The 25,430-nt window shown below is 41.6% G+C and overlaps 1 protein-coding gene across 3 annotated transcripts in view; it reads left to right on the top strand.

Annotated features, from left to right (window-relative positions):
* LOC146186782 (disintegrin and metalloproteinase domain-containing protein 10-like) overlaps window positions 1–25,430 on the top strand; it is a 208,318-nt gene that overhangs the window by 168,097 nt on the left and 14,791 nt on the right. For all 3 annotated transcript variants that reach the window (XM_084605735.1, XM_084605733.1, XM_084605734.1), the window contains exons 8-13: window positions 6,132–6,309; window positions 9,577–9,736; window positions 9,877–9,972; window positions 11,247–11,328; window positions 13,544–13,671; window positions 24,932–25,046. In XM_084605735.1, the coding sequence (XP_084461861.1) occupies window positions 6,132–6,309; window positions 9,577–9,736; window positions 9,877–9,972; window positions 11,247–11,328; window positions 13,544–13,671; window positions 24,932–25,046 (759 nt within the window). The remainder of the gene's footprint in view (window positions 1–6,131; window positions 6,310–9,576; window positions 9,737–9,876; window positions 9,973–11,246; window positions 11,329–13,543; window positions 13,672–24,931; window positions 25,047–25,430) is intronic.

Below are 25,430 nucleotides of genomic sequence, written 5' to 3'. Positions count from 1 at the left end.
CCTCCTTGCGAAGGTGCTTCGAAAGGGGAAGGTTGGGAAGGGTTTGAGCGTGCGAGCGGTGGTTATTAAATCTCAATCGGAAGAAATTATCTGTTTGGCCAATGTACTGCATACCACAGTCACCACACTCGAGCATGTAAACAACATTGCTAGAATCGCAATTTAAATCTTCTCGTATAAAATGTTTGAAATTTGAGTGGGTGCTTTTAGCTAGTGCTGTGGATTGCATGTGTTTACAGATTTGACATCGGCTTTTTCCGCATGACGTGCAACCCAAAGGTCTCGGTTTATTGACAGTTGAGTGGACAACGTGGTTTTGTAAATTCTTTGGTCTTCTGTATGTTACCTGAGGAGCAGTCGAGAATATTTTGGAAAATCCATAGATTTTCAAGAAAATGCTAATCGCATGCGAGTAACACTAGAGAAACAACACTACCCGCCCTCTATCATCGAAGATGCCATAAAAAAGGCTGAAATAAGTAATCGTCATCACACCCTTGCGGAATCACAGCCAACACCACAACACTGTAATCTCATTCTAACCTTCGCAGACAATATCCCAAATATTAACAAAATCCTTAAAAAAACATTTCAATATCATAGAACAAAGTCAATGACTTTCCATATATATATATATATATATATATATATATATATATATATATATATATATATATATATATATATATATATATATATTGCGAATGACGTAGAAATTTGCTACGCTTCAAGCATACTGCATAATACAGAGGCTAGTAATGGTCAGCATCGAGTAAAGCTGTAAAGAACGTGATTTAAATCTGGAACAAATTCCAAATACCTAAATGCTGAACTTTACGCCAGAGTTAGTCGCGCATCGTTACAGCGAAAATCTTTAATTTCGAATGAAGGCCTAAATCATCTATATTGACTCGCTGTAACGTTTTATTCCGCCATGCGTGTAATTCTTTCCTCTAGGGATACATTGTTATGGGGCGTTCCCGAGCGGTAAGAGTCTGATTTCAACGTCAGGAGCAGCTCCGGAACACCAGAACACACAACCACAACGGCTTCACCTTCAGTGTAGTCATCGTTCGAACCCAGCGTCCAAAACATCCTCTTCGTCTTCCGACATCTCGGCTACACATCGTAAAAATATTATCTTCGATGTTTTTCAACTAACTGATTCCGCGTCTTTTCCATGGTAACTTTATTTAGGGCGTCTTTCTTTTTGCCGGTTAATATGTGGAAACAAGAAGTTAGAGAAGCAGATTTTAGCTTGGAATTGCTTTCAAGACAACCTGCGAGTACATAAAAAAGTGGCGCTCATGTTGAGTACAAGGCACTCCTGACAAATACCGCCCAGTACACTTTCACAAGCATGTGCCACTTTTTAATCGTAAATTATTTATGTGTGCGTGCAAATGAGTATGATATTTGAGCGCTGGAATTGCTGACAACCTCGCAGAAATAATGAAGCATCAGCTGTGATGGGGGAATTGTTATAGCTAGCTCCCTCCTGCTCAGCCCAAGGTTGCAGACAAAAATCCGGACAGCGACGGTCGCATTTCACAGAAGCAAAAAAAGGGAAAGGAAGAGATGGTTTGCTTTATGGAAGTATAGCGTGCCAAAGCGACTCAGACTATGAGAGACGCCGTAGTGGAGTGCTCCGGAAAGTTCGACCACCTGGGGTTCTTTAACGTGCACTGACATCGCACAGCACACGATCGTCTAGTTTTTCGCCGCCATCGTAAAGCAGCCGCCGCTGCCGGGATTCGATCCCGCATCCAAGGGCCCAGCAGTTGAGCGCCCTAACTACTGCACCTCCCCCGGCGGGGCAGAAAGAAATAGACGGCACTGCAGAAACTCAGTTGGTAGGATGCGATAAAATTAGCGCTGCTGAGACGTTTTTCAATCATTACTTTTTTACTCTCAGTGCGTTTGCTGCTTATTTAGACTATTTTCCTTTTTATTTCTGTATTTTTGTTTTTTATTTATGTCTGTTTGTTATGCCTTGTTTTTGCTTTTATTTTGTTGTATTTTTTATTTACCACTATCATATTTTATTATCATCATTATTATTATTTTGTATTATTATTCTTTACTATCACCGCTAATTATCATTTATTCTTACATAGCATTAGCAATTGCTTACAGGAAATAAAGGCGCGGTATATGTCACGGCTTTCCCTGCGAACACGTGAACCGGGCCGTAAGGGTAAGTCACACTACTACGCGCATCAAGATTCGCATACACAGTCGTGGCTTCAGTTTTTGCGTCCACATGTTTGGCCTCGCCAACGTAGCCTAATAATGCTTTCGCATTACAAACAAAACGCTCGTGTGCTGTGTGATGACATCGCGCGTGGAAGGGATATCGAAAAATATTCCATCCCGGTTTTTGTTTTCTTAATAAGACATCCCTTTTATGGCTCTTTCTTGGTTGAAAAACACATTTATTGCCGAGAAATTTTCTCTTAAAAATTTCCCGCCGGTCGCTCTCAATTGTGTCGTTTTCACGGAAAAGAACTGCATATCCGCTTTTTATTGTAGCGAATTATGGTGTAGCTTATACCCTCTAAGATCCGCTGCTAAAATGTGCCTGCGCACCGCAGTTTACCTTCGATATCGACTGGTGTGTACAACACCTGTGTGACGCTATCTTTTAGGCCTGTTCTAGCTTATGACTAAAGGTGTGTATTAAAGCGATAGCATTAAATAACTCGTTCTAAAGAACTAATGCCTGTGACATCAATTTCAAAGAACAGTCGTCGATGTAGCTCAGTTGGTAAGAGCACCGGACGCGATATTCGGGGGTCGTGGGTTCGGTTTCCACCATCGGCGCGTTGTTTTTCCTTGTACTTATTATTTAATTATTTTTCTCCATAAATTGATTGCAGTATACTAATTAAGGTCGATAGCAAAAATAAAAAAAAAATGTTCTGTACTTTCCGACAGTCGGGTTCTTACTGTCGTCTTAGTGTATCATAACAAGCCCCTCTATTCACCATTAATATTCAGATTATTATTCAGTGTGTATAATATATATATAGCACATAACGTGGGACCATGTGCAGGCTGGGACTTTAACTACGCATGCTATGCAATGCAAGCTTGGAGGCCCTATATGTAAACCGAAGAAAGGGGTACAGCGATACAGTTTAGACTTCCAAATATTTGTTCAGCCATGCTGTAAATTTTTGTTTATAGAGTACAAAACATGAAGAAGCATTATATGGACTAGAAGCTTCATGCATATCTCTTCCCGCAAAAATTTTATGAACAATCTTCTGTTTCTTTTTGCAAAGTGAACCGGAATACAAAATGTTAGTTTTGTTTTTTGTGACTGGTATTTTGTGCTTGCTTGCTATCTTGTGTCTCCGCTTTTTTGGCTTTTGCTGTATATTGGCTGAGGTTTGACCGCAAACTTTTTGCGGGGTTTAGAAACGGGCAAAAGAAGAAAAGAAGCGTCGGTATAATGTAGCCGCCATACTCTCTGTGCCTTCGTTGTTTTTTGTTTTCAAAGGGCGCCTCTATATTCCCAAAACATTTCTCTGGTGAGGTTTTTCTTTTTTTTGTTTTTCGTATGTTCACATCTTCATTGACTGGCTCGGGTTTATAAACTGCACGGGTGCCACACTTTTGAGAATGCACGGGGGAGCCATCGTTCAGGCTCACAAATAGCCTATCAAAAGAAATGAATAAAATGTTCAAAGTTTCTGATCCATCTAGCGCATGGCAATTTATAATCTGCTTCGAGACCATCGGTGCTGCTTCGAGCAGCATCTACGTGCCCTCGAACCCGCAAAAAAGGAGTAAGAAAATGCAGCTGTGGAGCTTCTTATAAAATTGTAACCGTATTGCACACTGTGCTTATATTAACGTAAATATTTTGCTGGACCTCGGCGCAGACGATAATGGAACTGAAATATATTCACAAACAAGGATGATTGAGTGTAGTGACAAATTTTTTTTTCCTGAAAAAAGAAAAAGCATCGAATGAAGCAAGTGCTTCATTTAACCGCACGTGGGTATGGCGCGCGTTTTTTGACTCCAAACCATTCATGTTTAGAGGCGTCTCAAGTACCCTTAGCGAGTTTACTAGAATAAGTACGCAGATTACTAATTTAGTTTAATACGTCATGCTTTCCATAATTCATGCACTCAATTTTATTATAAACGCGCGATATCTTGAACAGTAAACAGGAAGCGGATTATAAACAGTGTCGACGTTTGAAGGGAAAATAAGCAGGGAATGAGCCCAAAAGTCTAGAATCGTGGTAAATTTGGCGCGAAAAAAAAAAGAAAAAAAAAAGGGGGGGGGTACCTAGTCGGATGCTGTCGAACGATTTTCTTTGACGGGAATTAGGGATAGAGATTAATAAACTTTTCTCCTTCTTCAATGTTGACATCACGGTCAACGTCTTAGTCACCAGCCCCGCCAACATGGCCGTCAGCGGCAATATTATTAACAAGGTTCTGTGAAGGGTTCGTATTAAGAAATGGGTGAACATGTATAGAGGAAAGCTGGCGAACACGTTCGCTCTGTGTGAATAGAGAAGCAAAAGACACACAAAAAGCGACCGGCAAGAGATGCAGACAAACGTCAGAATCAGTGCCTACTTATGCGTCCCGTGCGGTACGTGCGTCACATGCTTACGAACTCCCAACTCACAGGTCGCTGGGAAACTGCGCATCGAGTAATGGTGCAAACCATCATTTGGGCCTCAAGGCCGCTGCCTTTTCCGGTACCTATTAAACCGTAAATCTGCATCTCCTAATGGGAACCGCGTGACACTGTTCTCGCAGGAGAGAAAGAGGGAAAAAGAGGAAGAACGAGACGAAAAGATAAATAAAAAAGGAAGACATGTACTGTTGCTGTAAATGACACAGATATCGCAGCTAGCCACTGCAGGGCTGCTAACCATCGCCATTAGTCGCATGTTCGAGGAGGTGTTCCGTACATGTGTTCCGAGCGTGTCGTGCCATTAAACTCCACCTGGTGGCTTCGCTGTTCCATGAAGCATCTGGTAGGGTCGAGGGATCCGCAAAGGCTCCGAAACGATTTTGTTTTTCTAACACATTGCGTGTCGAATATGCGTTTACTCTTAGTGTAAGGGAGTGATGGATGTTTTGCCGATGATGCTCTTTTGAGATGCGCGATCTGACCGACTAAGTATTCTTACGCCTTCATGTGTCTATCATCAACGTGAAACTAAGGCATGCACTTTGGCGGCCGCGTGACCTAAACTTAGATCGCTTGATCGATTTAGGAAGTGACATTGGAGTCCCGGCTGGTGTTTACAGGAGTAGGCTTTCACCCGGGCAGCTGAAAGCTTCGAGCAGAGATCATTAGCGTTGGGAATATACGTCAGCGTTTAATGATTTCCGTTGGACTACTTTTTGTTGCTGTTTTTTTTTTTTGTACCGAATGCCGCGAGTCCCCGCATTCGGGAGTTTATAACTTATAAAGCTGGCCAGGCTTTTACGCATGATTAAAAGCGACATGTCGCTTGATGCTCTATATTCCGTGTCACTCACCTGTCCAATATAGCCTTATGACATCTCCGCGGCATAAAATGTTTTTGAAAATAAAGCAAAATAATGGAAGCAGTAGAAAGTGAAGACGCTCTGCCTCAACGCCGTACTTGACATTAGGAGGAATTTCAAGGTGTCCTAAAGATAGCAAAATTATCTCATAAATATGTTGGCAAAGCAAGAGAGCGAGAATTTCGGGTGGACTATATTGGCAGATTTCCTCGGCATTATTTGCTTTGTAGGGATGGCCAGGATTTCACGATGGTTAAAAATTTGGTATAAATTTAAGACAAGCTTAGAAAACTGAAAAAAAAAAAAAAACTTTCCGTACAAGCAAAGAGCACTCCAGGATTATGCTTCTTTGGTATCAAATCAGGCTGGAGAAGGAAATACTTTCAAAGGAATAAGATACAAGTGGAGTCGGGAGATGTAGTGAATATGTTCTCAAAGGAAAGAGGATATCATCTGCATAACAGTAAAAGTGCCTTATTATGATCACTTCCGGGTGGTAAGCTTCTAAAATCATAAAAGCGCAAAGAGGAGCTGTCCTTGCGCTGAAGAGATAATTCAATGGGAGATAAATTGCCTGCTGTGTGGTTCTCGCCTCTTCGCAGCACGACCCGAAGGACGACAGCATGTGCACCCCTGGTGGGGAGAACGGCAACTACATAATGTTTGCGCACGCCACGTCGGGAGACAAGAGGAACAACAACCGCTTCTCGCCTTGCAGCTTGAAAAGCATCAACGCGGTGCTCAACTCGAAAGCGAGGAACACAAAGGGATGTTTTTCAGGTGAGCTCTGCCGACGTTCGTGTGACTTCACATGGAGCACAGCGCCGACCTGGCGGCATAGCTCCGAAACATGATGTGCTGTGCTTGTGAGATTTTCTACTACTTGTGGGGCTGCAAAATGCGCTGTTATCTTTATCCGTGAATGATCCGCACCTTTCTTTGAGAATGTTTGTAGTACATGGAGGCAGGGACCAGCTTTGACTGCAGAGACAATTTCGGCCGTGGCTAAGTTATTATCTCTACTGCCGACAGAACCTGGCGCAGGTGTGAAGAGGTAACACAACCTCTGCATCTGTCCCCAGCAATTCACACCACACATGTTAAGACATCCGCTTTTTTACCTTACAAAAAAGTGTCTCCACGGAGTGCTATTGCGCTGGGAATATTTTACTCTACGTTTAAACTTTCGAAAGCTGTGGTTACAAACACGTTGTACACTAAGCTAATAATACCCGTTGCTTATTCAGTCCAAATACAATATTCAGTGAGTTCTATTGCAATCTAGAGTCCAGGCATTCGCAACAAGTCCAAAAATATTGTTACAGGCTAGATGGATGAAGAAGACGATGAACTCAGTGCGGGAGGACGAAAAATAAATGTGTAGGAGCTGAGGTGCTGTCTGGCTTGGGTGCACCGTTCTTTTGGCCCTCAGTAACGTTGCTTTACGTTGGAGACGTGGCGGATTACTGCTTGGCATCGCTACATGCCGGCTGTGAAATTCGCTTTGAAAAGCAAATTTGTCACTATATAGACTTTTCAAAAAGGTTTATTTTTGGCGCAAAGTAGCTATTACAGCCATCAAAAACGACGTTTTTCAAAAGTGCTTCCCATTCAACTTTAAAATTTTATGAATGCTCTACAGACCTAAGCTCGCAATCTGTGTCCCATTTAGGAGAATACTAAGCAAAAAGAAAAGTAGACGCAGCATGATCAAAGCTTTAGCACATTCAAATTGAGTGTGTTTAGACTACATTCCCAACTAGGGCGAGGCTATCCCCCTTCTGAAGAGTCGAACGCAAAGCAGTCGACAACAGTAACTTGACCAATGTGACCCGAAATTTTTTATAGTCAACTGCAGCTTTGATTTTCGAGCCAGCACATTTTACGACAGAGACGCCTCTTTTTTATTTCAATGCCGTCAACACCGCTAGATTCGGAATGCGACAGGATTGGACACTTCACATAATTGGAGCTTCATAGCACAAGCTCCTGACGTGACTGCCGAATTCTCTTTTTCAAAGCGATGCTTCGCTAAGAATAGGTAAATAAAGCTGTATTCCCCGATCTTCTACGTTATGTTTCTAGTCACCGATGCCCTCTTCTCACTGCCTGGAGAAGGTGCATAGGACAATGAGTCAGAGAGCTGAATAAAAGAGAAGTAGAGAGGATTTGGTTTTCCAAGTCCTCTCTACTTCGGACCAATAGTCCGAAGCTTGTTGGTTCGATTAATTGGCACTGAGAGCATAGATGCTTTGTGCTTACTATAACATAGCAGGGGCCCACGTTTCCTAAATTACAGCTGCCAGGGCTAACGGATGACGTTGCGAGAAAATAATTCTCCTTTTGCAACGAACAGATGTGGGAGGCTTTCACGACTGCGGTGAAAGGGGGAAAAAAAGTCAAACAAACTGACCCTGGGTTCCTGTGCGTGATATCGCCCCCGCTTCCGCTGTCGTTTGTGTTGTGCACGCAGCCCCATACACCATGCCTCCACCTCCGCAGTTATGTGGCCTGCGCGCAGCCGCATGTGGCAATCCTTGGTGACTCGCAAAAGACTACCTCTGCTCTGGGGTTTGGAGGTATCGGCTACAGGTTTCCGACAACACTGACGCAGTGCTTTCTAGCGTCGGCATAGCGTCTATATTTAAAATCAAATCAAATCTTTATTTCCACCGTGCACATTACACAGATGGAGGACGACGAAAAAAAGCTGCCAATGGGCGGCTTGGCGAGTCCGTAGCCCTACTCAATGAATGGCGTTTGGGCAACAGCAATGAAATACAGTCAATCAAATGAAAAACACTTGATCAGTACAGAACAAAAGTAAAGCAGGGGAGGATAAGCAAAATCAGTTTTCATCTTATGTTAACATAGATCTAAGCTTCGCAGCGGAGCAGATAAATAAATCAAAGTTAGCAGACAGATAATTGTTTGGATAAGCTTCTTCAGCGAAACTTAGAGGTCACATTGTTCGTGTTAGAATAACCTTCGCTTGTCGTACACTGCTCCCTCCCCCCCCCCCCCCCTCCTTTGCATCAGTGTTGTGGCAGAGGTCGCCACTCTGTATACTATCGTAGGCTGCCAGCTCTTTTTAAAGCCGTGGACACTGAGAGCTACTAGGCAGCAACGCTACGGTCGCTGCGAAAAAAAAAAAAAAAAGGTTACCACTGTATCTATGGAGATGAGATTTAGCTTCGCTTATGCCCGTCGTTGCAACAAGAGGCAGGTATGGAATAAAAATTGACCACAGAAGCGCATAAAGCTTTATTTCTTTTAATCTGACCGATCAGTGAAGCTCTTGTTTTAGGCAGACACTAAGCATGGCCTACGGTATTCGTCTGCCACGTAATGAAAGTTCAAAGCCTGTTTCGAGTTCAATTCATTTTTACTCTCGATACGATATCGCAATTAGGTGTTTTTGTGCAGGTGCAACAGTCCATAGAAATGCCTTGTTGAACGGGTTAGCATTGGAATTAATGACAAGATGACTATGAATCCTCAAAGACCACATCATTTGCCATCAGAAAACAGACACCTCCATTACAATTTGTAAGAATTTGTGCCAGTCGAAGCTCAACGATGCTAATTCTGGCAATTATTCATAATGAAGGCCGAACGCAAATAGGTGAAGAAGATCAACGTGCAACAACTTCCCAAAACGTATGCCAATCTGAGTTACCAGGCAAAAAAAAAAGAAAAAGAAAGAAAGAAACATGCAAGCCTTCTGCACTGACACGATTTGCAGGACACCACTTTAGTCCTGACATACTGATGTGTTTTACCGCTATTAAGTTTCGCGAGAAGGCTCAACAAAATTCACGAAGCTCGCTTCGCATTATACCTGACCACCACTTCAGAGAACGTTTAGTGGCATCGTTCGCTCTAAACAAAAAAGCGATCTCCTCTATATTAATTCCGTTTCTCAGCAAATTGTAAAATGCGCGCCTTTCATCACGCTGGAAACGGACGACACAGGTACCAGCTTGGTGATTCTTCGTGTTGCCAGCGTGCAGACGTAACATATGCGCTTTATGCACGTGTGTGCAGAGCCCCAAGACTCCATCTGCGGGAACGAAGTAGTCGAGGCTGGTGAGGAGTGCGATTGCGGCTGGGAGGACGACTGTCTCGAACCCTGTTGCTTTCCCATGCGCTCCAATCCGCCCCGCGACGAGCCACCCTGCAAACTCAGGCCCAACGTCGTCTGCAGGTGAGACCCTTTGCTTTCGGTATGAGGTCACACTGTTTGATGTTATCCACTTGTTTTAATGGCCACACCATGATTATATTTGTCAGGTTGGGTTGTGGCCCCATGGCATGCATGCGTTCAACTCGTGTTCCAACTCGCAGTCCGAGCCAAGGTCCGTGCTGCACCCAGGACTGCGTGCTGAAGATTGGCGACAAGTGCAGGGACGACAATGGATGTCGGAGTGCCAGCTACTGCGAATATCCTTTCTCTATTAGCGCTCTGGTTTTTTATCGGAAACTCCTCTCGCTTGCGTTGGCAGTGCCAATGATTAGCACGATTTGAAAGCTATTCGGGATTTGATGTGTACTTCCCCGCAGTGCATCTCATTCTCTCTTTCTTACACTGTCAAATGTATGACACTCGCATGATGCGTCCCGAGTTCGGATAATGATATATTTTGCTCTGCCATGAAATAGCCGCTAGCATTGTATGCTGGAATTATGTAGAATCAGTAGATGACGTGATGGACAGTGTGATGACAGTAGCTGCAAGTTTTATTTTGGTTACCTGATTAACCTTACCAGGGAATTTAGTCACTATTAGGCAAGGGCTAATTAATACACCGAGAGCAAGATGAAGGTGGCCAGGAGTTATTTTGCCATGATATGCCGCATTGAACCTTCTCTAATTATAAAGTAAGCAGTGTGTTAAGTTAGCCAACGCTCGAACTACAAGTATAACAGCCGGTTTGGCCTGTATATCTCAGCAGACGTGTATCTTCCATCACGTTAAAGTATGAATAAGTTTTGCATTGATGTCATGGCGTAGCAGGGGGCGGGTGAGTTTAAGAAATTTGGTGGAGACAAGTGGATGCAGCTAGCACATTATGTGGTTAATTGGAAGGCTATGAGAGAGGCATTCGCCCTACAGTGGGTATAGCCCTGCTTATGATGATGATGATGCTATGACCACACTTGCCCCTGCGACGAACCTGTAGTAGCACCGCAGGCCCGTCGAAACTCATGAGAACTGCGGGAATAATGTGGTTCAAACATGATGCCTCAATTTAACGGTGGCATATTTATTGTTTCCTAAACGTTGGTAGTAAATGTCAAATTTACTATGACTGTTACACAAAATAGGCAACGAACAAAAGTTACGAACAGAAGTTAGCATGAAACTAATGAGTTGCTCTGCAGGAGAACGCAAATAGCAAAAAGAGAAACAAAGTGAATAAGAAAGACACTATCTGGGCTTAATTATTGGACGTGATAAATAAGAGAAACATGAGCTTGCAAGCGGCTGTTTGCACACTATCCCATTGTACGACCCAGAAATTGCATTCGCAAGTAAAAGAGCGGTAGTATGCTTTATGCTCGGTGGTACTGACAGCAGTTATTTACGTCAAGGGCTGCATGTAAAGCACAATGTAAGTGTGGCATATTGAGCTCTCAAAATACATTAGGATTCGGTTTTGGTAGTGAAGTGACCACAGTGCAAAAATAATTATTACACCTTAACTAGATATCACTGGTGAAGGTCCCCAATGTCCGTCTTCAACGAGCAAACCCAACAAGACCATCTGCAACGAGGAGTTTGTCTGCTACATGGGGGTAAGTGCACAGGTTGTTCTATTCAAAAGAATAAGGATAAATGGTGCGTAACTATAACCAAGCACCAGAGTATTCTTAATGTTTCAGGTTTTGTCTTGAGAGTGAAAATTTTGTTTCAGAGAACACCACCACTTTAAGCTTTCAGAATGTTAGACCAGTATACACCTGAACAAAATATGAAATAATAAGCAACAGAGCACCAACACAGACACACAAAAAGGACGAATATCATCACACTGGCAGCCCAGCCTGTCGATTTGATCCCGTCTGGTACATTTGGTTCAGATTCGAACGTTGTTATGGGTTACCAACAACTTGATCATTAAAAAGTGCATGGTAATGTCAGATGAAGTTCTAAATCAGCCGGTGACTTGACAGCGAGCTTTTGAGTGTGTGCTGAGGCGCTCTTGCTTTCAAATAGGCTACCAGAGATACGTTAAGTGTTTTTCACTGCAGCACTCAGAGGAAAAGAAAAGCGAGTTTGAGATGGGCACTTGTTGTCTATGTGACACCGTTATCACATGAAAGCGCTAAATTCCCTAGCCTTGCACCGAGTTTAGTACAAGACACGAGCAGAACGATTTGCCTATGTTTGCCAGTAAAATGATTCATCCGCTGCAGACAGTTTTCAATTAGAGGTCAGTTAGAAGGTCGGAACGAACACAGCAACGCCCTCATATTATACACAGAAGATACACAGAAGCGTGCAAACTATGAACATAACATGCGGAAGCTCTCCCCAGTGCCTTTAACAATGAACAGTGTTTTAGGTCCCTTAGCCTTCCCTAGGCAACAGAGACTCGCGATGTACCTTTTATTTACATATTTGAAAGGCATTGGACTCCTTGACAAACTCTAAATTCACCTCGCATGTTTCCCTCGGGCATTTTGCAAGCTGTGAACTCTATAAGCACATTTGTCGGATCATGCATTTCATTATTTGATTTTATATCATTACTCCACGAAGCACCTTACCACGTATTTAATGGCCGTGTTTTATCTCCCCCTTCAATTCTATTATTTCCCTCACCATTCTTTTTTCAATCTTTCCCTCCCGAATTCCCCTACCCACACAGAGTAGCATGCCAGCGAAATCTAGACGCCGGCAAAATTCTCTGTTTTTCCATTAAAGAGTCTCTCTTTCTCATTGAGTGATTATGCAGGGACTTTTTTGTCGCTTTATGTGCCGTCGAAACTCATAATTCATACGGAGTATCCTCACTGTTGTCTCTCTTTTCATCTATCATGAAATATTGTTTTTATTATGGTGGTATGATATATGGCTGAGTTTGCATTTTCGACAACTGTTTTTTTTTTCTCTTGCACAGCTGCCGCAAATTCGCCTATGCGTGTATGGTCCAATAATAAACGCACTTTTATATCGTATAAGCTGCACTATCGCGTTCAGTTTGATTTACACCGCGCTGACGCGAGACCAGCGCACTCTCAGGTTGTGCAAAGGCGCCAATCCTGTATTGAAGAGCTATCGGGACAGAGGAGCTCATTCAACGATAGAACGTTGCCTCGCTTGCCTGCCCCCATGTTCACCCTTGTATACTTTCTAATTTGTTTGCTGCTTCCTATTGGCTTAATTCACCACAAATCACAGAATAATAAACCCACGTGCGCATATATTGTGCGTCGTACGAAATTTCGCATCCCGTAAAAAAAGAGAATGGTGAAAAGATGTCGTCAGCTCCGCGAAACAGAACTGCCCGAGCACGGAGTTTGAGAGCGCAGCCGCGACTGTCGTTATACTTGTCAAAATTACGACAATCAGAGAAGACGAAGGCGAGGGTGAAAACAAGCCAGCGGGGTGATGGGCTCTCGCTTTGACATTGAACTTTTCCTCTAAAACTTGAAAACAAATCATGATCGGCGACACTGTATGTTACATGGCGCTGCACTCAGGAACGCATTCGCGTGACGTAGCTAGGACTGGGATTCCGCATGAGGAATGCATAAGGAGTCCGCCAAGCTGCTTGGCTAGTGCTCTGCCTTTGTCCAAAACAGTGTCCTCGGCGCTTTTGTAGTATAAAGTTCCAGATATTAAAAATGCAGCGAGGCTAGTAGTTAGTCTTGAAAGGCAAGCGTTCGCTGTCACTGCGCATGTAAAGATAATGCCAATGGGCCAGGTTCGAGCACGTAGACCCTCCTGTGCATGCGCATCAGGGCCTGGAGGCAGCGATAAACGGGGAAAATTTTCCTCCACCAGGAGTGCACGGGCTCCATCTGCATCGCGTACGGCCTGCAGTCGTGCCAGTGCAAGCGCAGGCCGCGCGACCCCGTGACCAAGGCCTGCGAGTTGTGCTGCCGCCTGCCCGGGGACGACTCCACCTGCAAGTCAGTGGCATCCACGTTTTATCAGTGCTTTCTGTGAGCGGCGTATGACGCGTCACTATCATCCTGTGCTTTACGCTGATAAAGCTCAGGATAAAGAGGCTAAGATTCCTGAAAGATGTTAGACCTGCAGTAATGCGATCGATTTCTTCAAGCTAGCCTTTTCTTTCAGGTTTTTATAACGAGAGCTTTGGTTATTCATTTAGAACGCGATTGCATCGCACAGATATGCTTATGAAGAAAAGAAAAGGCAATGGAGCTTGCCACAACATAATAACCACTTTCTGCATTCAATTGGCGACCAACAAATTGTATCTATAGGCTGCCATCGTGACGTTCTTGTCATTTGGAAGCTTTTTATCGTCTACTTCGTCTAAACAATGTGGTCACCAACTGCTTGCTGTTCCGTTTAGGTCAAGCTGTCCATACTCATTGCGACAAATGCGGCGGAAAGGAAACTGCGGCATACTGTGATAGAACGTCCAATGTACGCTTACTAACTTTCGCATTATGCGTATCTCATGGAATCACACACTTGAGTTCCTGAAACACTGCACATTAAGATTAGGCCTTTTATCGTGTATTTGGCAGAATAAACGCACGATTGTCGAGTTAGCTGACATTAGTCTGCTAGGTAAACTCCAAAACCTCCTTGTTCCTCATCAGTGATATCAGCTATGCACTGATGGTAGGCAACTTCGCCATCCGCTAGCCCTTTCGTTGGATATTGCACTTCACATTTTTCCCCCTACCACACCCTGACGCATGTCATCCTTGATACCGTGGTCGCATTTATTTATATTTATTAGATTATTTCTTTAACACTTCTTACACCCTTATCTTCCGACTTTCTTTTCCTGTAATTTCTGTCCCCAGGCAGTAGCTACTATTACACGCCGGCTAAATGTTGCCCTTTTAATAGCTCTCTCTCTCTCTCTCTCCCTCTTGTATAGTTTCGTCAATCAGGGTTGTTCTCTCTACTGCGCATCAGCACTAACACTGTAGGCATGGTATTTATTTTTAAAGTCTTCTGAATTGTCAATTATAAGTTTAAACTTCTGGTTTGGGAAGTGCAGCCTTGGGAAAACCGGAGCATGAGCTTGAAAGCAGAGGCTGCTCCCATCTAGTGACCAGATACATTCAGCTAATTAGAAAAAAATAATTAGTGACCTTGAATAGGGCGAGTCTCATAGTACCACTCACCGCAAACTACTGCTCTTCGTTCGATTGCAAACCTATGCATCGTCTTGATCGATAACTGCTACTTATTGAGAGTTTCAGCGAACATTTATAAAAGAACTTTAGAAACAAGTTAGAAACAGCAAAAGTTAATAACATGTGCAACATACATACGTTAACTCTTCGAGTAACCCAATATGGTGGTTAGTGCTAATGGGCATGTATGTCTAAGCCATGGGCGAGGAGATGTCATGTCAGCGTTTGATCATCTAAGAGCTCATTCACAGAAGCTTTCAGCGCGAAGAAATCCTTGTACGTGTAGTAATCCGATACGTGTACGTGTAGTAATCCGATACGTGTAGTAATCCGAGTGGAAACGCTGTGCCTTTTTCAAGAGCGGATACGACATGGCTTCTTACGAGTCGCATGAAGAATGCTGCAGCAGCTTACTGGGCCCAGCCAGAAGCCCGACAGATTCGTCTAAAAAAGCTCGATCAAACATTGAAATTTTATGTTCCGCGTGATATTCCGCGTCATCAGGCATGCTTACTACATAGACTTCGTTTAAACGAAGTCTATGTAGTAAGAAAGTATATACTTACATTTAAGAGGACAGGTGGACTCGCCGGCATGTTCAACTTGTGGCATCCCAGAGACAGTGGACCATATATTATTGGTATGCCCAGTGTATGCGGGCGAAAGAAGTGTGCTAGCCGCTTCCTTGAATCGTTAGCACAAGAGCCCTTTGTCGGAGGAACTGCTGGGCGCTTGGTAGGACAAGGGGAAGGGTGTCCAGGCAGTACGTGCTCTTTGCCGTTTTTTGTGCGCCAGCGGGCTTGATTCGCGCTTGTGAGGCAAGCTACTGTGTCTGTATATATATTTCATATGCCTTCTCCCACATCGTCACCCATCATGATCTTCTTTCTTCTCTCCTTCCCCTTCCCCAGTACAGAGTAGCAGGCCAGATTTGAAGTATTCCGGCCAACCTCTCTGCTTTTCTTCTATCTATCTATCTATCTATCTATCTATCTATCTATCTATCTATCTATCTATCTATCTATCTATCTATCTATCTATCTATCTATCTATCTATCTATCTATCTATCTATCTATCTATCTATCTATCTATCTATCTATCTATCTATCTATCTATCTATCTATCTATCTATCTATCTATCTATCTATCTATCTATCTATCTATCTATCTATCTATCTATCTATCTATCTATCTATCTATCTATCTATCTATCTATCTATCTATCTATCTATCTATCTATCTATCTATCTATCTATCTATCTATCTATCTATCTATCTATCTATCTATCTATCTATCTATCTATCTATCTATCTATCTATCTATCTATCTATCTATCTATCTATCTATCTATCTATCTATCTATCTATCTATCTATCTATCTATCTATCTATCTATCTATCTATCTATCTATCTATCTATCTATCTATCTATCTATCTATCTATCTATCTATCTATCTATCTATCTATCTATCTATCTATCTATCTATCTATCTATCTATCTATCTATCTATCTATCTATCTATCTATCTATCTATCTATCTATCTATCTATCTATCTATCTATCTATCTATCTATCTATCTATCTATCTATCTATCTATCTATCTATCTATCTATCTATCTATCTATCTATCTATCTATCTATCTATCTATCTATCTATCTATCTATCTATCTATCTATCTATCTATCTATCTATCTATCTATCTATCTATCTATCTATCTATCTATCTATCTATCTATCTATCTATCTATCTATCTATCTATCTATCTATCTATCTATCTATCTATCTATCTATCTATCTATCTATCTATCTATCTATCTATCTATCTATCTATCTATCTATCTATCTATCTATCTATCTATCTATCTATCTATCTATCTATCTATCTATCTATCTATCTATCTATCTATCTATCTATCTATCTATCTATCTATCTATCTATCTATCTATCTATCTATCTATCTATCTATCTATCTATCTATCTATCTATCTATCTATCTATCTATCTATCTATCTATCTATCTATCTATCTATCTATCTATCTATCTATCTATCTATCTATCTATCTATCTATCTATCTATCTATCTATCTATCTATCTATCTATCTATCTATCTATCTATCTATCTATCTATCTATCTATCTATCTATCTATCTATCTATCTATCTATCTATCTATCTATCTATCTATCTATCTATCTATCTATCTATCTATCTATCTATCTATCTATCTATCTATCTATCTATCTATCTATCTATCTATCTATCTATCTATCTATCTATCTATCTATCTATCTATCTATCTATCTATCTATCTATCTATCTATCTATCTATCTATCTATCTATCTATCTATCTATCTATCTATCTATCTATCTATCTATCTATCTATCTATCTATCTATCTATCTATCTATCTATCTATCTATCTATCTATCTATCTATCTATCTATCTATCTATCTATCTATCTATCTATCTATCTATCTATCTATCTATCTATCTATCTATCTATCTATCTATCTATCTATCTATCTATCTATCTATCTATCTATCTATCTATCTATCTATCTATCTATCTATCTATCTATCTATCTATCTATCTATCTATCTATCTATCTATCTATCTATCTATCTATCTATCTATCTATCTATCTATCTATCTATCTATCTATCTATCTATCTATCTATCTATCTATCTATCTATCTATCTATCTATCTATCTATCTATCTATCTATCTATCTATCTATCTATCTATCTATCTATCTATCTATCTATCTATCTATCTATCTATCTATCTATCTATCTATCTATCTATCTATCTATCTATCTATCTATCTATCTATCTATCTATCTATCTATCTATCTATCTATCTATCTATCTATCTATCTATCTATCTATCTATCTATCTATCTATCTATCTATCTATCTATCTATCTATCTATCTATCTATCTATCTATCTATCTATCTATCTATCTATCTATCTATCTATCTATCTATCTATCTATCTATCTATCTATCTATCTATCTATCTATCTATCTATCTATCTATCTATCTATCTATCTATCTATCTATCTATCTATCTATCTATCTATCTATCTATCTATCTATCTATCTATCTATCTATCTATCTATCTATCTATCTATCTATCTATCTATCTATCTATCTATCTATCTATCTATCTATCTATCTATCTATCTATCTATCTATCTATCTATCTATCTATCTATCTATCTATCTATCTATCTATCTATCTATCTATCTATCTATCTATCTATCTATCTATCTATCTATCTATCTATCTATCTATCTATCTATCTATCTATCTATCTATCTATCTATCTATCTATCTATCTATCTATCTATCTATCTATCTATCTATCTATCTATCTATCTATCTATCTATCTATCTATCTATCTATCTATCTATCTATCTATCTATCTATCTATCTATCTATCTATCTATCTATCTATCTATCTATCTATCTATCTATCTATCTATCTATCTATCTATCTATCTATCTATCTATCTATCTATCTATCTATCTATCTATCTATCTATCTATCTATCTATCTATCTATCTATCTATCTATCTATCTATCTATCTATCTATCTATCTATCTATCTATCTATCTATCTATCTATCTATCTATCTATCTATCTATCTATCTATCTATCTATCTATCTATCTATCTATCTATCTATCTATCTATCTATCTATCTATCTATCTATCTATCTATCTATCTATCTATCTATCTATCTATCTATCTATCTATCTATCTATCTATCTATCTATCTATCTATCTATCTATCTATCTATCTATCTATCTATCTATCTATCTATCTATCTATCTATCTATCTATCTATCTATCTATCTATCTATCTATCTATCTATCTATCTATCTATCTATCTATCTATCTATCTATCTATCTATCTATCTATCTATCTATCTATCTATCTATCTATCTATCTATCTATCTATCTATCTATCTATCTATCTATCTATCTATCTATCTATCTATCTATCTATCTATCTATCTATCTATCTATCTATCTATCTATCTATCTATCTATCTATCTATCTATCTATCTATCTATCTATCTATCTATCTATCTATCTATCTATCTATCTATCTATCTATCTATCTATCTATCTATCTATCTATCTATCTATCTATCTATCTATCTATCTATCTATCTATCTATCTATCTATCTATCTATCTATCTATCTATCTATCTATCTATCTATCTATCTATCTATCTATCTATCTATCTATCTATCTATCTATCTATCTATCTATCTATCTATCTATCTATCTATCTATCTATCTATCTATCTATCTATCTATCTATCTATCTATCTATCTATCTATCTATCTATCTATCTATCTATCTATCTATCTATCTATCTATCTATCTATCTATCTATCTATCTATCTATCTATCTATCTATCTATCTATCTATCTATCTATCTATCTATCTATCTATCTATCTATCTATCTATCTATCTATCTATCTATCTATCTATCTATCTATCTATCTATCTATCTAGTGGAAACGCGACGTACTCTCTTGGCCAAAAGGTACCAGGCTGCACGGTTTGTCGCTTAGCCCCGTATTATATAATTCATGGCACCTCTCAGTTTCTAAATCCTACCTGTGTTAAGGAGATTTCTCGCCTCTTGTTGCATGGAAATTTTTGTTTTTTTTTTGGGGGGGGGGAGCAGATTAAAGGCTCTTTTAACAGCCAAGGAGCAAAGACTGCAAGCAGGTTACTTTTGGCAAATATGACACTTTGATGTCGCATTTCACTGTTCGCAGCACCAGATTCGACCTTCATGCGCTATTATGCCGCTTCATGCTGCTTGCTTTGCTTCGCGGTCCTGTGCAATGTAAAAGCATTGTCGTCGTAAACTGCATTGTCATTATTGTTCAGAGCGATAAAGGAAACGTGCGTCGCTCGGCAGAGCAGTGCAGCTAGTTTCCCATTGGGCGCCGTAGTCACTGCAAAGCTTCGTCAGCGGAGTTTGCGTGTCCACAGAGCTCCCTACCAGTCGAATGTGCTTAGTTACGGTTTAGTACTGAAACAAAGCGCCGGATTAGCTCCTGCTGCAGAAATTTAGAAAATGTGTTTATCTCTCTTTCAAAGAGTGACATGACATTCTCCTGTACATGGCACAGCATTCCCTTTTGGCAGCAATTATTGAGTTTTAATAACTGGTCAGATAATTAGAACAAATTTATGGAAAATTTCGCTCGCCGTTGTGTACAATGAGGCTTCGAATTTTTTTGTGTGTGTTTTTAGATTAAAAAAAAAAAAGGCGGAGTGGACGCTGAAACACGCGGTAGGCTGACAGGGACATGGACGTTGGGCAAGCGCGCACGAAAGCGAACACCGGCGGGGAAATTGCAATTTGCGAAGAATGTTCGTTCCGTCCTTCCAGCTTTGAGCGGACACCGAATATGCGACATCCTACCGCGGAAGAGCTCAAACTGGTGCGCGGTTTCAGGCATAGATTGCTTCCGTAAGCAGAAGCTGTAGTTTGGCGCACCGGTGAATTGGCTAGTATATGAGCCTTTGCGAGTAGTTCTCTAGTGTAGACCTTGATGAAGGGCATCGCCTCGCAACGGCACCCTCTCCTTTTAAAAGCTGCTTCCCGGAAGTGTTGGACACATACGCGATGTTGTTCAAGCGCACGGCATATGCAGCAATATATCGACAGGGTAGGAAGAAATATGAATGAAAGGCCAGCTTGCGGTTACTTGAGGTCCTGTTAATAGACAGTTTTAGTTTCACGTTCGTGGAGCGCTCACGTACGTGAACGTGAGAACTCTACGTAGCCGACGCGCATGTCGTTTGAAACCCTTATATTTGCACGTTAGCGACGTACGCCGAACGTAAAGTCACTTTAGCCGCGCGTTATTCCTAGCGCCATCTATTAACAAATACAGACACTGTTGCAGCCACTCTAATACAAGACGACTCAAAAGCAAGCCATTGGTCTAGCCTCAGTATAGCAATTCTATTACAAGATGAGTACAAGCTAAGCAAGTCTCGTGAGACCATTGCTGTGGAAACAGCAAACGCTACTTCGTCAGGCTTAACAGCTGCAAAATCGCCTTTCTATCTGGAAAACAAAAGCGATTTTTCACTTGAACGTTTATGTGGGGGGTAAGAGTGGGAAAATTGAAGTCGAATACATCAGTTTAGAACACGATATCGGGTCGGGGGATCAGCGAAGAAGCCGCTATCGCTGTGAAGCGGGCGCTCTTGGCGCCGCCTTGTTGTCAACGCTACAAGAACGCCAGCAACGCGAGGACCTCAACGTGAAAATCCGAATCTCACGTACGTCCGTGAAACTCACGCGGACCCTTCACGTTCTGCGCATGCGCACAGGTTACATGTAGGCGCTTCACGTATGTACGTGAAGCTTCCACGTACGTGAAACTAAAACTGCGTAATAAAGGGGCTGCGTAAGAGCCATGACACTGCGTCACGTTGTGCTGAAAACAGCTATTCACTGCTGCTAAAGCAAATCTTACCTTTTCCCAGTTCTGTTTTCATCCTGCGTCTGTTCTTATCCGCAGTATGTAGCAACAGGCTTGCTTACTTTGCAGGAGCCTGGATTGCGATGGGCGCAATTTTGTCGCGTTAGCAAGAGCGCACGGAAGACTGGAACCAGAGCGAGGAAGACAATGGGCCTTTTTCCAGTAGCGCTCCGCTCTGGCTGCCGTCAGGTCAATCACGTTTGCGGACCTAGTTACCGAGGCACTCTCGCGTATTTTCTGGGAAAATTCGTTTGGTGGTTCGACGCGGGTTGGCGTCCCGTAGCTAGAACAGACAGGCGTGTTTCCTCTTTTGGAGACGCACCCTGACAAACCTTCCGAGCTGAATTCATGTTTATTCCGCGATAAAAGGACACTGGCGACCCTGATAATCTCTTGTTGCTATCTTGGGGCGGCGAGGACTACACACCCGTTTGCGAGGGCCTAGAATATGCTAGCACTGCACCCAATTATTTTCTAGCAATTCATCACTTCGTTGATCGAGATAACGTCGCTTGTGGAAAATGTTCTTTTCCCATTGTCGCCTAGAACGAACCACAAAAATGGTAGCTGGGGGTGAAGGGACTTCCTGCATACGCCGGTCGTTACTGAAGAAAACATCAATTTTACACAAACAGGCTTATAACTCCATGTTGATATTCAATATTGAGATAAGACGACACTTTAATAAGCTCGCTCAGACTTCAGTTCTTTAAAGTACTTTACAAAGGATCTGCTTCTGCTTATAACGTCGACATTTTTTTCCCGGTGTCTTTGATCTGGCAAAACAATTTCAGAGAAGTTTTACGAAGTGGAAACGACTATAAACGAGAAATATATACCTGCAAATTTTCTTTTATCTATGCGTTGCTTTTGCGCTTGCACGATGTGCTCGCAGTCCAATTCAAAGTATCGGGGCAAGCAATTCGTTGTAATATCCCTGCGATGGAACAGCCGAAAGTCTTTTGTGATGAGTGCAACGGGTGAAGAACAGCAAACGCCCTTCGTTCGACACGTGCGCATGTAAGTTCCAATAAGAACGATCCTTGGAAATAGTGATCCAAGGAAACGTTGCTTGACTCACCTTAAGCCATTTTATGAAACCTGCCCAAAAAGGATGACCCGCATGCTACACGATGGTTGATAAATAAATAAAAAAAATATACGGTAAGCACTTTATATACGATACTGCTGACACGTTCTTGGAAGTATAGAATGCTGATTTTTGTTTTTGATTTTGAAGGTTTGACATTGCACAAACCAGGACCTTTCCTCTGGTGGCGTCTTCAGCAGTGAGCCAAATAAAAGTGCGCTGTCTGCGCTCTTTGTAGCCTCGGCGCTTCCATGTAGACACTAAGTGGACGTGAACAATGAAAAAATTGCAAATACATCAAAGTTAGATACGTTATATCTCAGGCGACTGGCGACGGCAAAGTCTGCGGAACTTTCTTTTTTTGTTGTTTTTCGTCGAATGTATGCTGGGGGTTGATAAAACGTGTTTAGCTCCACCGCCAGCCACTTCCGGGTGCTTTAACATTGTCTGGTGCGCCTCCGCTTCCTTGTTGTCAGGCGAACGAGCGATAGGACGCAAAGCAACCATCCCGAACAGAGAAAGTATACCAACAAAGAATTGAGGCCTTCGTCTCCCACAGCTTTGAACCGCGAGTCACGCTTTATCAGGTTGGCGTCGCAGGGCTTTGCAAGTGCACTTAGTGGGACCGCATCTATTTCTTACGTGGGCTACGGGCGTTTCCTGAGACGCCTGTTGTTCCCGGGACGTGACACGCAGACCACGTTTGGATCTTTTTTCGTTTTGCTCCAGTGACAGGGCTGCTGAACAATATGAGAGCACCGACGACGCTTTGCGCCGCCTAACGCGACCTTATCGCCTCTAGTATGAAAAGCCTCCGAGCTCCTGGCCCACAACTTTGAGTTTACCATGTAACGTTCGCACTGATGGTAGTACTGCGGCTAGCGCAGACTCTAGTGTTACCGCAAATCAAACTTAGAAATGCGCATTTGCTGACGTTTATATTTTGTGGCTTACATACGTCGCCACTGTGAACTCGGGTTGAAACCTCTAGTCGTATGCTGTACATATTGAACATGCACGAAGGGCGTGAAATGAGGCTTCGAGAGCGTCCGCAATTTCTGCTACTATATTCGTAATTTGAGATAAGGTCGTATTCTTCGCCTCCCCCCCCCCCCCCCCCCACCCCCCTGCCCTCTTTTCCCTCCTAAAACTATTTTTGACGGCTAGTTTATGCCTACTTTTTGGGAGGCAATCAGTTTGAGGGAAAAGAAATGACCAACAGAAGCAGGGCAGAGACAAAGGCTGTCTGCAAAAAGAGCTCTGGCCGCAGTTCGTGCATTTTTAGTTTTAATTATTTTAGCGCAGTTTTGTTTCTTTACCTCCTTTATCAGCAGGAGTAAAGGGTAGAGTACTCACAATACAACACAGTACGTCATTAGAGCACTGTCTTGTGCGAACAAGACAGTCCAAAGTAACTGCGTTTTTAGTTTTAATAATTTCCTACAGTTTTGTTTCTCTCTCTTTATATCAACAGCAGTCAAATATGGGGTATTTTCGAAGCAACACGTTGCGTCACTAGAACGCTGTCTTGTTTGAACATGTCAGTGAAAGGTAACTGCGTGCGAATCTTTCACATGGAACTGGACTGCGTGTCTTTATGGGCTTAGCTGATACGTGCGAAATATTGCGGTGAGTGCTCGCCTGTGCGTATTGGTGCCAACTGAGGGGGTCATTTTCTCCACATCATCTCGTATTTTTTTATTCACACATGCTGCCATCTCAGGATTTGAGACATTACAGCAGTGGTTACATAGAATAAAAAAAAATGAAAATGGCAATACATGAATAAGCACTTGTTGAACAAACTTCTCAGGTGGCAGCTGACGCAGCGAAACATTAAGTTCGTACCACAACTTAACTGTGTCCGAAAAAAAAAAGAAAGGAACATTTACAGAAATCAACGAAAGACCTGAACGGTATAATGTAATAGGGTATATGTGCAGAACAACTAGTGAATGAAATGGGGGCAGTTAAAGAAACGAACTTGTGCGCGGTTTTGTTGTAGCATGGTAAGCCGGCCGCAGTTTCGCATATGCTCGAGGGATATCAGTGGTAATACTTTGTAATGCTTTGGAAGGGAAAAGTGGCGATCATACAGAATAAATAGAAATCTGATAGCTTTTCTTGTACCAACTCAAATTCAGCTTTGTCGTGCACAAAATGAGGTGAGCATACGACTGACGCGTACTAAAGCAGGGGACCGACGAGGGACCTATAAGCTGTTATTTGGCATTCCATAGTAGCGCCTTTTAAGGATCTTATTAAGACGCAATCATTTTTCGCATGTAGTGTCAACATGCTTATGCTCTTTTAGGTTGGAGGAGAATACTACACCAAATTACTGATTGTTTTTTTTTCTTCCGGAACGCACTTTTCCTGAAATATGCCCTTTTATCGCAGGTCTTCATTCGAGTGGAACCACCCGCCCTACGATGTTCCAAATCTTTTCGCAAAGCCAGGAACGCCGTGCGACAATTACAACGGATACTGTGATGTATTCCAAAAGTGCCGCGAGGTAAGTGCGAGTTCTTTCTTTCTTGTCACGAAAGGCCGAGTACCGAATGCTCTGCGACAAGAGTAGCTCGACTTGCCATTCTTTGCGACTATGATCATACTTCGCTGCTTTGCGACTGAAGTAGCTGGACCGTTCCCCGTGCAGCTTTACATGTGCTATATGGAACCTGCATTGCCTAGGCGGCGCTGCAATTGTTCCACGGCGCGGCTAAAAACTGCTGCTGTTAGCTGCTTGGTTCGCGATTAACGACCGACCATATTCTGCAGCATTATAGATACGCGTGTGGCAGATAACGTCCTTGCCAAGACGCTTTCGACGTAGCCCACTTATCTGAGGCACACCATGCAGGGGTTCGGCAGTGCGTGCAATGTGATCCCTGTAAGC

The sequence above is a fragment of the Amblyomma maculatum genome, chromosome 6 (genome assembly GCF_055883805.1).
Source record: "Amblyomma maculatum isolate TAMU_Amacu chromosome 6, ASM5588380v1, whole genome shotgun sequence".
In the NCBI taxonomy this organism is placed as follows: Eukaryota; Metazoa; Arthropoda; class Arachnida; order Ixodida; family Ixodidae; genus Amblyomma; species Amblyomma maculatum.
This window is presented reverse-complemented; position numbering and strand designations above follow the sequence as displayed.